Source organism: Haliaeetus albicilla, chromosome W (assembly GCF_947461875.1).
Source record: "Haliaeetus albicilla chromosome W, bHalAlb1.1, whole genome shotgun sequence".
In the NCBI taxonomy this organism is placed as follows: domain Eukaryota; kingdom Metazoa; phylum Chordata; class Aves; order Accipitriformes; family Accipitridae; genus Haliaeetus; species Haliaeetus albicilla.
The window spans coordinates 859,953-873,378 of NC_091515.1; the positions used below are offsets into that span (position 1 = coordinate 859,953).

A 13,426-nucleotide genomic window follows, 5' to 3' on the forward strand; every position below is an offset into this window, starting at 1 on the left:
AAATATAATATAAACATTGTCAACAATGTAGTTTTATAGAAAAGAGGTTGTAACAAGCAAGCTTAGTGAAATGTATGGTTTTGATGATAAAAGTCAAAGCCCTCATGTGGCAAGACTTCTGAAAGGTGTTTGGTGCAGTCTTACACATTCCTGGGAGAAATGAAAATGATACATAACGAACAGGTTGGCTGTTAGATGGATTAAATATTGGTTAATCGATGTGGTTTGGAATGCAGCTGTAAACAGAAAAACTGCTGAATTGGTGCATTTCTCCCAGGGTCCCAAAAGGGCCTGTCTTAACCTAAAAGCCATGCAAAAGCTGCTGCTGATAGAGCTTGAGGAGAACACCGAGAGGGTTTGGGGAGGAAAAAACAGAGCGGCACTATCCTTGAGAGCATCCTGGGTTGGCTGGGCCTGCCAGCATCCCTCCAGCCCAGAGGAGCCTCATCTCTGGTTTATCGAGTACAATGGCAGGACTTTGACCACAGTCTACAGCACTCACGTGTAGAAAACAAATTAACAATTTCTTACACAAATTAACAGTTAAACGTAAAACAGGACCTACGGGTCAGAAGTTGAAGCTAAAGCAAAGTCAAACTAGAAACAAAATATAGCTTTAATAATGAAAATTATTAACTATTGAAACAAATCATGATGATTCTGGCAGATTTTTCCATTACTGGAAGATTTAAGATCAAGATGAGATGATCTTCTGAAGATACCCACTGGCCAGTGATGCTGGATTTAAGCGCCCTGCCCCATGCAGGAGGTCAGACCTGATGATCGCAAAGATCCCTTCTCACTTCTCTCCTTCCCTCCACCCGGGAGCCGCCAGTCATCAGCTCCCTCCATTTACAATTTCGCTTTCCTGAGAGAGACATCACCCGTGATGAATACACACTGAACTGCTAAATGCCGCTCTGGAGACCGCCGATGTCACTCTGATGGATGTGGCACCAGGCACTATTAAAAAAATAAAAAAATCTGCTCTTACAGGGAACTTAGGTCCTCCCTAGGAGTGGAGGGGGCTCAGCATCTCCCAGAGGGCTGCTCGACACACCGCTGGACTTGGAAATCCTCCCTACAGAGCCTTTACCTCCCATCGCCTGTCTCTGCATACCGCGTTTTTGAAGGATTTAAAAATATTCTGGTCACAAACCCATTACTTCTCCAGCAACGGAAGATGCTAAATGGATTCAATAGCAAATACTGTATGAATTTATTTCTAAAAATGTGCCAAAGTTTAGCTAGCATTTTAAATAATTCTAATTTAAGCTTCAGAACAAAGTTCCTGGTGCAGTTTAATACTAGAAAATTGCTTATTGTGGAACAGTCCTATTTATGAAAAAGCAAAGAAATCCCCCCACAGCGACAGTTCACAGTAATAATCTAAAGTACAGTGTAAAATAATATTAGTGTAAAAACCAAAACTATTGCAAAGGAGTCCTCCCCATAATCTCCTCCAAGATATGGCTATTTTATAGTAAAATATAATTTAATGGATTTGAAAAAAACCCACAGCTAAACGGTTTGATATTTCTATTCGTCATAATTATTTTGGAACTTATTATCAAAGCATCTAAAATTTTAAAAGTGATCTTGACATTTTATGTTGTTTCCCTTTTCATAATAGGTTTTTTTGTTTTTTTTTTCTTTTTTTTTTTTCTTAAGACCCTCACAAATTCTTTTGATTATTCAAACATTTCAAAAGCCGTGCTGATACAGCCTCACACAACCTTTCTCTGCGATTTGCAGTAACAAAACACAGCCGAATGAGCCTCCTCTTCTGCAAGTCCGCTGCCGCCGTGCAGGACGGAGCTAAGCGCAGGGCACGGGTCCCTGCTGCAACGGGGTACAAAGACAACGCTAAAATGGCTCCAACACCTTGCTCCCCATATAACGAAATGGCTCTCCAGAAAGGCGGCAGTTGCTCTTCGGGTAGATCGGTTGGCTTCCAGAGCCACGTAGCAGTAAGATAGTATGTTTTATTATGAGTGTCATGGAGACGGTGTGAAAAATCAAGAGCCATAGGCAGTGAGCGGCAATGGGTCAATACTGTTCACCGAGACATTGTGTAGATAATCAACAACAAGGCCCTGGGTTCTCTCTGCGCTGCAAACAGCTGAAGGGCAAATCAATACCGCCATGGGAAGGACACTGCCCGGCTCCGCTCCCCACAATACACTGCTGCTGCTGCAGGAAAGCACCGAAAAACCAAATGAATTCCAACTTCGCTTTTGTCTCACGCTGGGCACTGGGAATACCAAGTAACACTTGGAAAATATTTAATAAATAATTTAACAGAAAAGAGAAAGAGGGAGAGAGAGAACCTAATCTCTATATTAAATTATGGAAAAAATAGTTAAAAAAAGATACGTATTTGGAATACTCATGGAATACAAAGGGGCTGTAATTTCCGTTCTGATTTAATGTTTTAAAAATAAACTAAAATCCAAAACCCCTGAAACGAATAAGATACTTCCTTGAAAGTAGGATTAAATGGAGAACATTATAAAATTTTTAAATGTTATAATTAATAATCTATATTTTAGAATATTAGGTAGAATTCACAGGTTAATATGCATATCTGAACAGCAATAATGCAAACCAAAAGCAAAATACTGAAATGCTGGCTTTGAGGCAACATTTTATTGGTAGTATTAATAATTGACACCTTGTTAAATAAGTGATAGTAATATAGTAAATTTTACCGGAAAAAACCTATCACATATAAATGTTGATTTATTATTTGTTAAAAAAGGTGATTCTTGACATCCATCATTCTGTTAATCATTAGATGTAATTTCTCTGTCAGTATGTACAACCACCTTTCTTGAAACAAAATAAACATGTGCTGGAAGGAAAAAACCCTATACAAAATGTTTTTGTTTTCTATTATTTCAGTTAAAATGCCTCCCTTTTTTCTTCAAGCAGATGATAAAATTCCTGTCATTAGCACCCTATTTCACCTATAGTGTAAAAATAAAGTAACCGCATTGAGTGTGCATATTTAGGCCAGCAGTTTGCTCTTTGCTCTACTGCTGATAATTACTACAAATTTTTCTACCAACTATAAACTGTCAAATCTGTGACAATTTCAGTAACACAAACCCCCACACTGCTCAGATCCTGCCATCAACTGAACTTAAAAGTGATTTTTTTTTTTTAGTATGGCTGCGTGATGTGAAAAACTAACATTTTAAGCTTTATTTTTGTCACCATAACTATGTTAGTATGCACAGTGCTCAGTTACCAGATTATAGTTCCATGAATTATTCAGCGCAAACATCACAAAATCAAAAGCAACTGCAAGCAACGAAATCTCTTTCTTTTAGGAGGATTTCTGATATTTTTCTTCAGGCATCTCCAGGGCAACGTGGCTTCGGCGCACCGGGGCGGCACCCCGTCAGTGCCAGTGATGCCCCGATAGCCGCCCGCTTCGTCCTCCCGCGCAGCAGCACCCCTGGGGCTTGGGAGCGAGGATCTGAGAGCGAGGAGCTCGTCTCGCTTCTGCACTGAGCCAGCGGACAGGTCCTACAGCAACCACCGGCTTGCCTTGGGGATGAGGAGCCTGCCTGCCCTCCTGCCCGCAGCCCCGAGCAGACCGCTCGCGCGGGGTGCCCAAACCTGCACAGAGGGATCCCCAGCAGCTCTAGCAGACACGGCTCAAACATCCCCTTGCAAAGGAGGCTCCCACAAGCTACCACAGCTCACCTGAGCTTGCCGTCTTGATCTCAGAGATGAGAAGTGGTGGCCCTAAAAGCAGGTTCCCAGTTTGAAGCACCAGAGCAGAGATGCTGCACAGACCAAGTAGGAAGGAAGAGACGTTCAGTTCCAGGAAAAAGGAAGCAGAAAGGCTTTATCTGTCTCCAGAAGGGATTGCCTAATTTTGCACGTGACCCAAAGGAATGGGGACATATCGGTGCGGGCACAGGTTCCCCCCCGAACAGTCTCGCGACCGTCTGTCACACGGCTGTTGGAGCACGATCCGCTACTGCACATCAAGCCCATGAAACTATCCTGCCCCGCTTTTGGGAAAGGTAAGCATGAGGAATGTGGGGTGAGCTCAGGGAACCCCACTGTTCACTCAGCTTTTTGAGAAACACGAAGAACAACATTTTTAGTGATACTATATCTAACTCTGGCTTATACACGCATGACATACTGAATTCACTGCTCTCTCTAAATGCTACCAGCAGGTCCTCTGGTGCTGCTCTCCAGAAGCATTTGTGAAGCAAGAGGTGATGGGCAGAGGCAGTAGATGCAGACACCAGGACTGAGCTGGGGGACCACACACCGCACAGCCCTCCTGCTTGGGAGACGGGTGGCATCCCGACCATGCCACTGGCCATAGCACACTGACCCCCGGCTTCAGCGGGGCCAGGACAGCACACGTGTGCCCTTGACTGAGGAGAACGATGCTGGCTGTCTACAACACCTTTTGCCATAAGCCAAGGTTTTAATTTAAGCTGCAATGCTTTAACTGATGGAGAGCTTTTATCCCCAAATGCTCTTCATAGCCGCTGCTCCCTGATACTCCCTGGGACCACAGGAGGTGACGGTGGTTTAGACTGGCTTTGGTCTGAAAGAAAAGAAAAACTCAAAGATGCACCTCCCCACGCGAGTTCTTGAGCCGTGAGGGTTCGATGACCCGAGTCCCACACCCTACGCTAAGGGATGGCCTTCGTGGTACTTTAGTAATAAACCACCAAAAAAATGCATCGGGAGCAAGTAACAAATCTAAAGGGAGAAGAGGAGGTTCTGCATTACAGGAACACAGATGAGCACAACAGGGACATGTCAAAAACGTGAGCTTTGATGTGCAGTTTCATCTGGCAAAACAATATTCAGACAAAATGCCTTTCCAAGTTCTGCTTTTGTGTGATTTCATAGAAGGTGAGAAGGGAAAGATTCGGGGTAACTCAGCAGTAAGACTGGAATAAACACTGAAGTCAGTCTGTGTGAGCCAAGAACATAAATGAGTATTTTGCCTAAGGAGGATTAAGAAAAATGCAGAGTACGTTACAGAGAAGGAGTTTTTAGGGTCCTCTGTTCTTTTCACCTTTCAAAACAAAGGCTGAAAGTGAGTGTTAAGGCTGCCTGTAAATAAGGCAAAAGGGTAAAAACCAAGGAGAGGAACTGATTATTTAAGCTAAAGGTCAAAGGTGGTACAAAGACTCAGATAGCCATAATTATATTGGTGTGGGAATAAAAAAAACAAACCAAAACAAAACCATTTCTAACCCTTGATATTTTAACCCACCAATATTCTGGAACAACCTTCCACTGGGTGTTGAGAAACTTGCTCAGGTGTTAGAAGATGCCATGCCTGCTGCAGCAGGAACAAGCCTTCACATCCCAGGGAGGTCCCACCTGCAATACCCACAGCTTATTATTCTCCCCTTCTGCTTATCTCAGCGTTAATCTCAATTAATGTATATCCTTAATGATGAGTATAAATGGGGTGGAAGGAAGGGGAAAGCAGTTCCCCCTCTTCTTATCCAATAAGTAATTTTGACACCTGATTAAAAACAGCTTACGTGTGAGTTGTGGTGGGGCAACTAATAAAACTTTCATGTGTATTTCATACTTTTACTTGCAAAACACTAACATATTTACTAAATGCAAAATTATGTTTATGGCTTCAAGAAAATATTCAAAGAATCATCCTTTTTTTAAATAGTGAATGACTAAGCAATTTTTGGATAGTATGTTTCCGGTAGCATTGTTCAAAAAACATTATAAACAGAAAGAAGCAGAATGAGCTTAAGCTAGATGATGGCCTGTGTTAGACAAACATTTTTCTTGTTAGAAATGAAGCAGCAATTAGTACAGAAAGTGAAAAGGTCCCAAGAGGAGAGCAGGAGGGAGGGAGGCTGGCCCAAGGGCTCCAGTGCACCCACCGTCCCAGCGCTGGCGACTGCTCACCCAGTTCTTCCCAGATACGTGTCCTAATTCATCCTCCAGTTAAACACACTAAGGCAATTAAAATATTTTGATAAACATTTTGAAACTTTAATTTTGAAGCTTTAACTTCTGTAAAAAAGTAAACTAGAAATTTGAGCTTTTTTCCAATTTCAAAACTTTTTAATCTACACAATCCTGAAGTTATTATTTCACATCTTCTGAGCAGCCTGAAATCTGCAACTGTGAGAAATAATTTAAAAGATCAGATTTGGAATAAGAAACCTGTATCCAATAGATGGCGTTGCCCCCTAATAATCATATATCTGGCACTCACCAAATTTTTCTATCTCATGAATAATAATAAAATCTGCAAAGGACCCTGCCCTAATCATCCCAAAAGTCCTTTCACTCATACCCATCTCTGCTTTCCATGATCTATGTGGAAGCTTATTAAGAAAGTGTCGTGGTTTAACCCCAGCCAGCAACTAAGCACCACGCAGCCGCTCACTCACTCCCCCCCCATCCAGTGGGATGGGGGAGAAAATCGGGAAAAGAAGTAAAACTCCTGGGTTGAGATAAGAACGGTTTAATAGAACAGAAAAGAAGAAACTAATAATGATAATGATAACACTAATAAAATGACAACAGTAGTAATAAAAGGATTGGAATGTACAAATGATGCGCAGTGCAATTGCTCACCACCCGCCGACCAACATCCAGCCAGTCCCCCAGCGGCTATTCCCCGCCCCCAGTTCCTATACTAAATGGGACGTCCCATGGTATGGAATACCCTGTTGGCCAGTTTGGGTCAGGTGCCCTGGCTGTGTCCTGTGCCAACTTCTTGTGCCCTAGCTGGGCATGAGAAGCTGAAAAATCCTTGACTTTAGTCTAAACACTACTGAGCAACAACTGAAAACATCAGTGTTATCAACATTCTTCACATACTGAACTCAAAACATAGCACTGTACCAGCTACTAGGAAGACAGTTAACTCTGTCCCAGCTGAAACCAGGACAGAAAGTAAGAAAACAAATGCTGTGCATATTCACCAACACATCAAATTAACTGAGCAAATCATTCAGACAATTTACTGGTAGAAACCTGGAGTTAGTTCCAGGAGCCTCAGAGAACAGGCTGCCAGCTGACATGGAGGAGAGCGCACTTCAGAGAAAAGGCTGGCAAACAGCTATGCACAATCCCCTTCAAACGGCTGGTGGGTATTATGCGGACTCCACTTTAAAAGAACCAAAGAAAAAAGTAAAGGAGAGAAAAATAGGGTATTTTTAGCATGCCTGCCAAACCAAGGGCAAACCAAGCCAGAGGGGTGATTTTCCTGGAAGATTTAGCCCTAGACATACATGCAGCTGTAGGCACACTTTGCCATCCTGCCTACCAGCACTTCTGGGCTTCTGCAAAACTGGTGTGGATCACCAGGTTGTGTAAGATGTGTTACAGACCCACCCAGAACTCACACGGCGAAGCCAGAACTACCCTGTGTACTAACAAACTCCTCTGCTCACCTTGGCCCCAGCTCAGTAGCTGAAGTACGAATTAGACAAAGTTAAAAGTGCAAGGATGACAGCACTGGTTAAATGCCGCTGCTAAATGGAAGGACAGGTCTTGTCACCACTCTCCTTGTGCTCTGAAAGCAGAGACATAAGGAAGTGTATAGCTGTGCTCTTCACCTCTCCCCCTCCAACAGCATCAGGAATTAGCTGTTAGTTTGAGATGCCAGGACTTCCCAGACTTATCTGGACTTCGCACTCTCCATTTTCAGCGCAATGATGCACACGGAAAGGGATTGTGGTCAGTGTCTCCTAATGGACAGTGGGAGACGTTCAGCTGCTTCATCACGCTGGCTGCTGAATAGGTGGGAAGAAAGTCATGCAACATGTGCAAGCTCCTTGCACAGACAATCAAGGAAACGTATCTGGAAAGAAGGCTACACTCAGCTCTGCAGCATGTTGGACATCTTGGCTACGACTGCAGGACAGCAAAGATGCTCAGTGACATCGGATATATCGGTATACAGCAGTTCTTGTGGACCCATTTCATAGTTAAATTAATAAATCATGATCCAAATGACTTAAGCTAAAACAAGATAGAGCAGTCCATGTATCCCATTTGCCTGCGTTATACAGCTATTTATAAAATAAATCTGGCCATCTCAGCTTCCACAGGACAGCTGTCTAAACAAAAAATACCAGAACATACAGTGTCATCAGCTACCAGATTTGGGAAATAAACAGAACAGAAAACGAACCAGCTGTGTACACCTAAGCATGCAGTTCTGCCAGCAGATCTAGCAGGAAGAAATTTATGCTACCTTCTCTATAATACACGTTTTGTAAGGAACAAAGACAACAGCTTTTAGAAACAACAAAAAAATTATATTGACACACACACAAAAGAATAAGGCAGATTCAAAATACAGATATTTTATCCAAGCCTTACAAATGGTATTGAAATTCAATACGAAATAATAGCTGATCACATAGTGCAAGGAATAATAAAGAACATTACCAATGAACTTTTCTGAAAAGATACAAACTTTTCTGAAAAGGCAAATAGTTTGTCATTTAAACATTTTTAATTCCACGCACTCATTTCAACATTATCCTTAAGTATACCCTCTTCTAGGTCACTAGTGACTGGTAAGAAATTAAGTATCTTATTTAACAGCAAAAAACTGTAAATACCTCAAACATAAGCATCATGGCATTTTGTAGAGAGGAGTTTTAGGAAAAAAAAATAAACCAAACCTTGGTGGATTTTCTTTGTGACTTCTATAGTAGAGAAGTATACTGCTATAAACCCTAACTTTTAAAAATCAGATTTTTCATTTATTTCAGAGCAGGGGTATTGCCTAACTTTAGGCTTTCATTATTAACCCATCTGTGGCACCCATTCAGTTCCAGTGAATGAAGACAGTAGGGCTCTATATACTTTGAGTCCTTCATTAAACTATTGATCCCCTCAGCATTATCCATAATGTTCCAGCAGCTCAGCATGTCAACTGATGCAGAGCTCGCTGCTCTTTCCTTTCAATAACTTCCACACTTTATGGGGAGGAAGTCACAATGATTTATTTACCTGACATTTCCCAGTCCGGATGTCGTAGAGGGCCACTGAACCATGGCGAGCTCCCACTGCTATTCTGTGACTCCGCTCGTAATAGCTGACCATGTAGAACCTGAATTGAACATTATAACAAGTAACAGGTGAGATCTGACCTGCTTGCATGATGTTAAAATTAATTTGCAATGCCATTGGGTAATTAACATTAGTGCTAGAACAGAGATTTGATTTAAAAATCCATCAGCTGCCAGTTTTCATACTTGGCATTCAGCAAACAAAGCCAACTGATGTTTGATACATTACCACAGAATCAGATCAGATTTATTTATTTTTACTACCTGGTGCTGAATGCTTCCACTGAGTTTGGGAATAATCTATGTGATAATCATCAGGTCCCTGAATGTCCACGGGCATATCTTGTTTACAGTGCAATACCACAATAATGCTGAATGTCAAATGGTTAAACAAGACAATCTAACACCCTGAATGATTTCAGAGCACTTTTACTTGAATATCAAATGAGAAAGAATGAGAGAAAGTATAGGGAAAAAATATGCACACTCATAAATTTTTGATTGGCATAAAAAAAAAGAGTCATCAAATGCTCTCTAATCCAATAACATCCTCCAGGTGAAAAGGCACCGAGAAGCCTGCAGTAGTCTTTAACATCCAGTGTGACTGTACAGCATCAATTTGAATTCAAACAATTGCAAAAGTCAAGGAATTTCTACACCTTGAAACACGAGAGAGTCTAAATCCTTATTTCAAATTCAAATCTTTGGGAATATCATTGTGTCTTTCTTATAAAAAGGAGAGCAGACCTGTGAAAACTGCCGACTGCATTTCCAATTAAATTTTACTATAACAAAGTCTGCCAGAGATTCCTAGAATCAGACCACAAAAATATGTTGCTGACCATATTTACGGCTTCAAACAGGAAACCTTACAACGATCTATCTCCTTGTTCTTCAGGATTCCCAGAGTGCCATAGCAACTGCTCTCATACAGGTACGATACACTTGTTTCTACAGTGCAGGATGGCAGTCAGGAAGAAAAACAGCATGAAACATGGTGTTACAGAAAAAAAAGAAAAATAAGAAAGAAAATCGCTAGTTGTTGTGCAGGAGAAAGGGCAAGGCTAAGCAGCTCAGATGCACTTTTGCGTCCGTGTCCATCCGTCCCCAGGGTCTCCCATGCCCACCACCCCTCCCCGGCTCGCCGCTTTCCGTTTTGCTCTTGGACTCTCGGCGGTACTTTCCACAAGATACCTTCCCTCGCCCTTCCCCATCCCCTCCTGGTGCAAGGGGTGCCACCCCCCGCGGAGGGCCCTCCCGAGGTGCGGACCCCCCAGCACCCACAGCCGGGTGGCTCGGACCAGGCTCACCAGCTGCACCGCCACAGAAGAGGGTGCTGCAGCAGGGGGACGCAGGTGGCTTCAAGCGAGACCGGAGGGGAGGCACCGACCGTGAAAGAGCTGACGGCTCTGCTGGGAATTCCCACTCGAGAGGGCAAGACAAGGGTTATTTCCTTGTCTAACTCTTACTCTACCTGGCACAGCCAACCGATACAGCAAAGACCTTCACGAAAGCCTACAAGCCCTCAGACGTGCTATCCCACACCGCACGGGCTGTGGCCAGCACAGAACCCTCCTTTCGCAAAGCGTGCAAATAGGGTGATGGGCAGCTTTTTAACACTGATACGGAAATATTTCCAGGCTGCATGCCATCTCTGTTACTTTCTTTTGCAGCCAGCATCTGCCTCATCAATCTGCTTTTCGTATTCCTTTGGTCAGTGGTGGCCACGCAACTTATGTATTATTGAGTAATAATAATTTCTCATTTATTATTTAGACAACAAAAAGGAGTGCTTAGAAAAAAATCAAAAGCTGTTGGTAAATAGCTCGGGAGCAGGAGAGGTAGGAGCCAGTCACGAGAAAAAAGAAGAGAAAAGGGATAAAGCTGTGGGCAAACAGGTACCCGCAGGGTCTAAAGCCCGCCATACATGCTGAATAAGGCAAGGGACTGTAATAAGAAAGCATCTGCATTTTTCACTATTTCATGTCAAACTCCAAACACCTGCATAATTAAAGTGGTGCCCCAGGTGAACAGGGAAGGGGCTATTTTTAAGGCTATTTTATATACCAGCAAACTTGGGATTTACATATAAACATAAAAAACCCCACAGGCTGCTTGATCATTACAAGTAAAATGGACTACAACAGAAAGTTTCTATGTAAAATGTTTTATATCCCCATTAATTCTATTACACTACTGTATGGGTGCAGTCCACTTGTCTCCTCCAATAGATTTAGAAAGAATATCACATACTGTTATATGTAAGCAAACAGCATTTCTCTCCTTACTGCATTTAAATGCCCATTTAGACAGAGCGCTGAGCCAGTATTTTTCTTTGAAAAGAAGAATCCATCAGACTAAATAACAACAGAGGGCTTGGGAGAAAAAAAGCTTCAAGGAAATAGATGGTTTTGAGTATAATTTTCTAAAAAAAAAATTACTCCTTAAACTGACATTCAGTTGTCAGCTCTTTAGCCTCATTCTTTTATCTTTTAGTGAGGTTAGCACTGTTACAACCACAGACAGATTTAAATATTTTAACCCTTTGCACCCCTTTCTAAACTTCTATATGGTAGAGTTCAGTAAAGAATGATATGCTAGCATATATTTAGACTACGCTACAAATTCAGTTTTGCAAGTTTAGTTGGTGCATCCATATCCATAGTCGGCATCTTAACGGAGACCCTGCTCTGAGTGCTGCCCCATTACTGCTCTGCAGAGAAGCTTCTGTTGGCCAGCAGACCACTTCTTCCAGCTTTTGGAGGAACTCTGCTGGAACTGACAGAACTGTGCTGCTATTGCTGGTATCAGCTAATCCTCTACATTAAGGGACAAGCCCACGGCCTTCCCTTCTACCTTTTTCCAAATGAAAACTGGGTACATCAAGAGAAAGATGGCCCAGCCTCCCCCTGCTGATCTCCTCACCCTCACCAGTCTCTTCCACACGTACCTTCAGGTCCTCTGCAATACAAGTCACGATGCCGGGGTGACATGCTGCAAAGGCTGCAAGCTGAGTGAAAGCTGGCATCCTGCAATGGGATGACCACCTGGATACCACATTGCAGGGTGGGAACTCAGCATAAGCAAGCTGGGTTAAGGACTTAGTAGGAAAATGACCTTTCTTCTTCCACCAAATACTAGCAAGCACACTTGACAGTTGGAAATGGGGCTGCTTGGGCTGGCTTGGGTTTAATCTGATACTGGAAAAGCCAACAGCAGCCACACTGTGGTTCAGTGAAGGCCCACCAACTGATTTAAAACCTGAATTAGTGACTGCTGAAGTATCTAAGGGGTTCTAAAACATTTTTTTTTCTTAAATTAACATTCTAATTTAAAACCAGCACAAAAATGGAATGTTAAATCTTCATTAAAAAAAATAATTGTTGTTTAACATCACAGCTTCATTAAATCTTAATTTCAAACTTCAGTATCTTGCAATAGCCAGAGGGATTCTGTATTAAAGTTTCGATATTCTCCAGTCCTATTTCACATTTCATTCTTTTTTCTTTCCCTTCTACAGAATGAGGCTTCAGGCTCCCTTGAGCATTACCACAACAGCACCTCCAGCTGATGGACTCTGATTCCTTCAATTATACTCTCCAAAATCCTAGAAATAATCAAGGTATAAAATTTTGTTGTACAACCTCACTTTGTCTAATCCTTGAAATTCTCACTCTGCCTGCAAGACTACTCCCTAGTAAAAAGCCATAAAAAACACTTGTTATTTTAAATTTAATCTATCTTCCCATGTGAGACTATGCTGTTACACAGACCGCTTTAACTCGGCAGCCTGTACTAAATACATGACCTGACCAAGCAGAGTCCATCAGGGACCACTCAGCTCCAATGCAACTGCTGAATCTGGAAAAGGCTCAAGTCTAACAGAATTTTGCAACCTTCAATATTATCCTTCGCAATTTTAAAGAAATTCAGAAATATTTCATATTCATTGCATTGTACTTCAATACTTATTTTATTTTGATAAGAAAAGGGTTTGCATACAGCATGCCAAAAGGCAGTATGAGCCTCTATAAAGAATAACACTTATGGGAAAAACAAATAGACACCATAATCATATGCTGTAAGATATGACATCCAAAAATATCCACAGCGATGGATTTACCTCATCACCACCCATCAGGATTGAGTCACGCTCACAGCAATTAGCAGCATGACTGCTACATTTGTACAACAGTAAAAAAGGCTGAAAACCCGAGAGGAATGATAATCAGGTACTTTAACCCAGCACACTGCTGCTCCCAGCCCTGGGTTTAATGTTCTGCTGAAACAGGAGCATCACTTCCAAGAGACTGCAGAGGCACCAACAAACGTTTGCCGTTACAGCCATGAGTAAGGTACTTCCATAA

The 13,426-nt window shown here is 42.1% G+C and overlaps 2 protein-coding genes across 11 annotated transcripts in view; one reads left to right on the top strand and one right to left on the bottom strand.

The window, feature by feature from the left end:
* TXNL1 (thioredoxin like 1) overlaps positions 1 to 13,426 on the top strand; it is a 184,971-nt gene that overhangs the window by 37,621 nt on the left and 133,924 nt on the right. The gene's annotated exons all lie outside the window — the stretch shown is intronic.
* WDR7 (WD repeat domain 7) overlaps positions 1 to 13,426 on the bottom strand; it is a 151,109-nt gene that overhangs the window by 23,713 nt on the left and 113,970 nt on the right. For all 10 annotated transcript variants that reach the window (XM_069774991.1, XM_069774989.1, XM_069774986.1 and 7 more), the window contains one exon: positions 9,001 to 9,100. In XM_069774991.1, the coding sequence (XP_069631092.1) occupies positions 9,001 to 9,100 (100 nt within the window). The remainder of the gene's footprint in view (positions 1 to 9,000; positions 9,101 to 13,426) is intronic.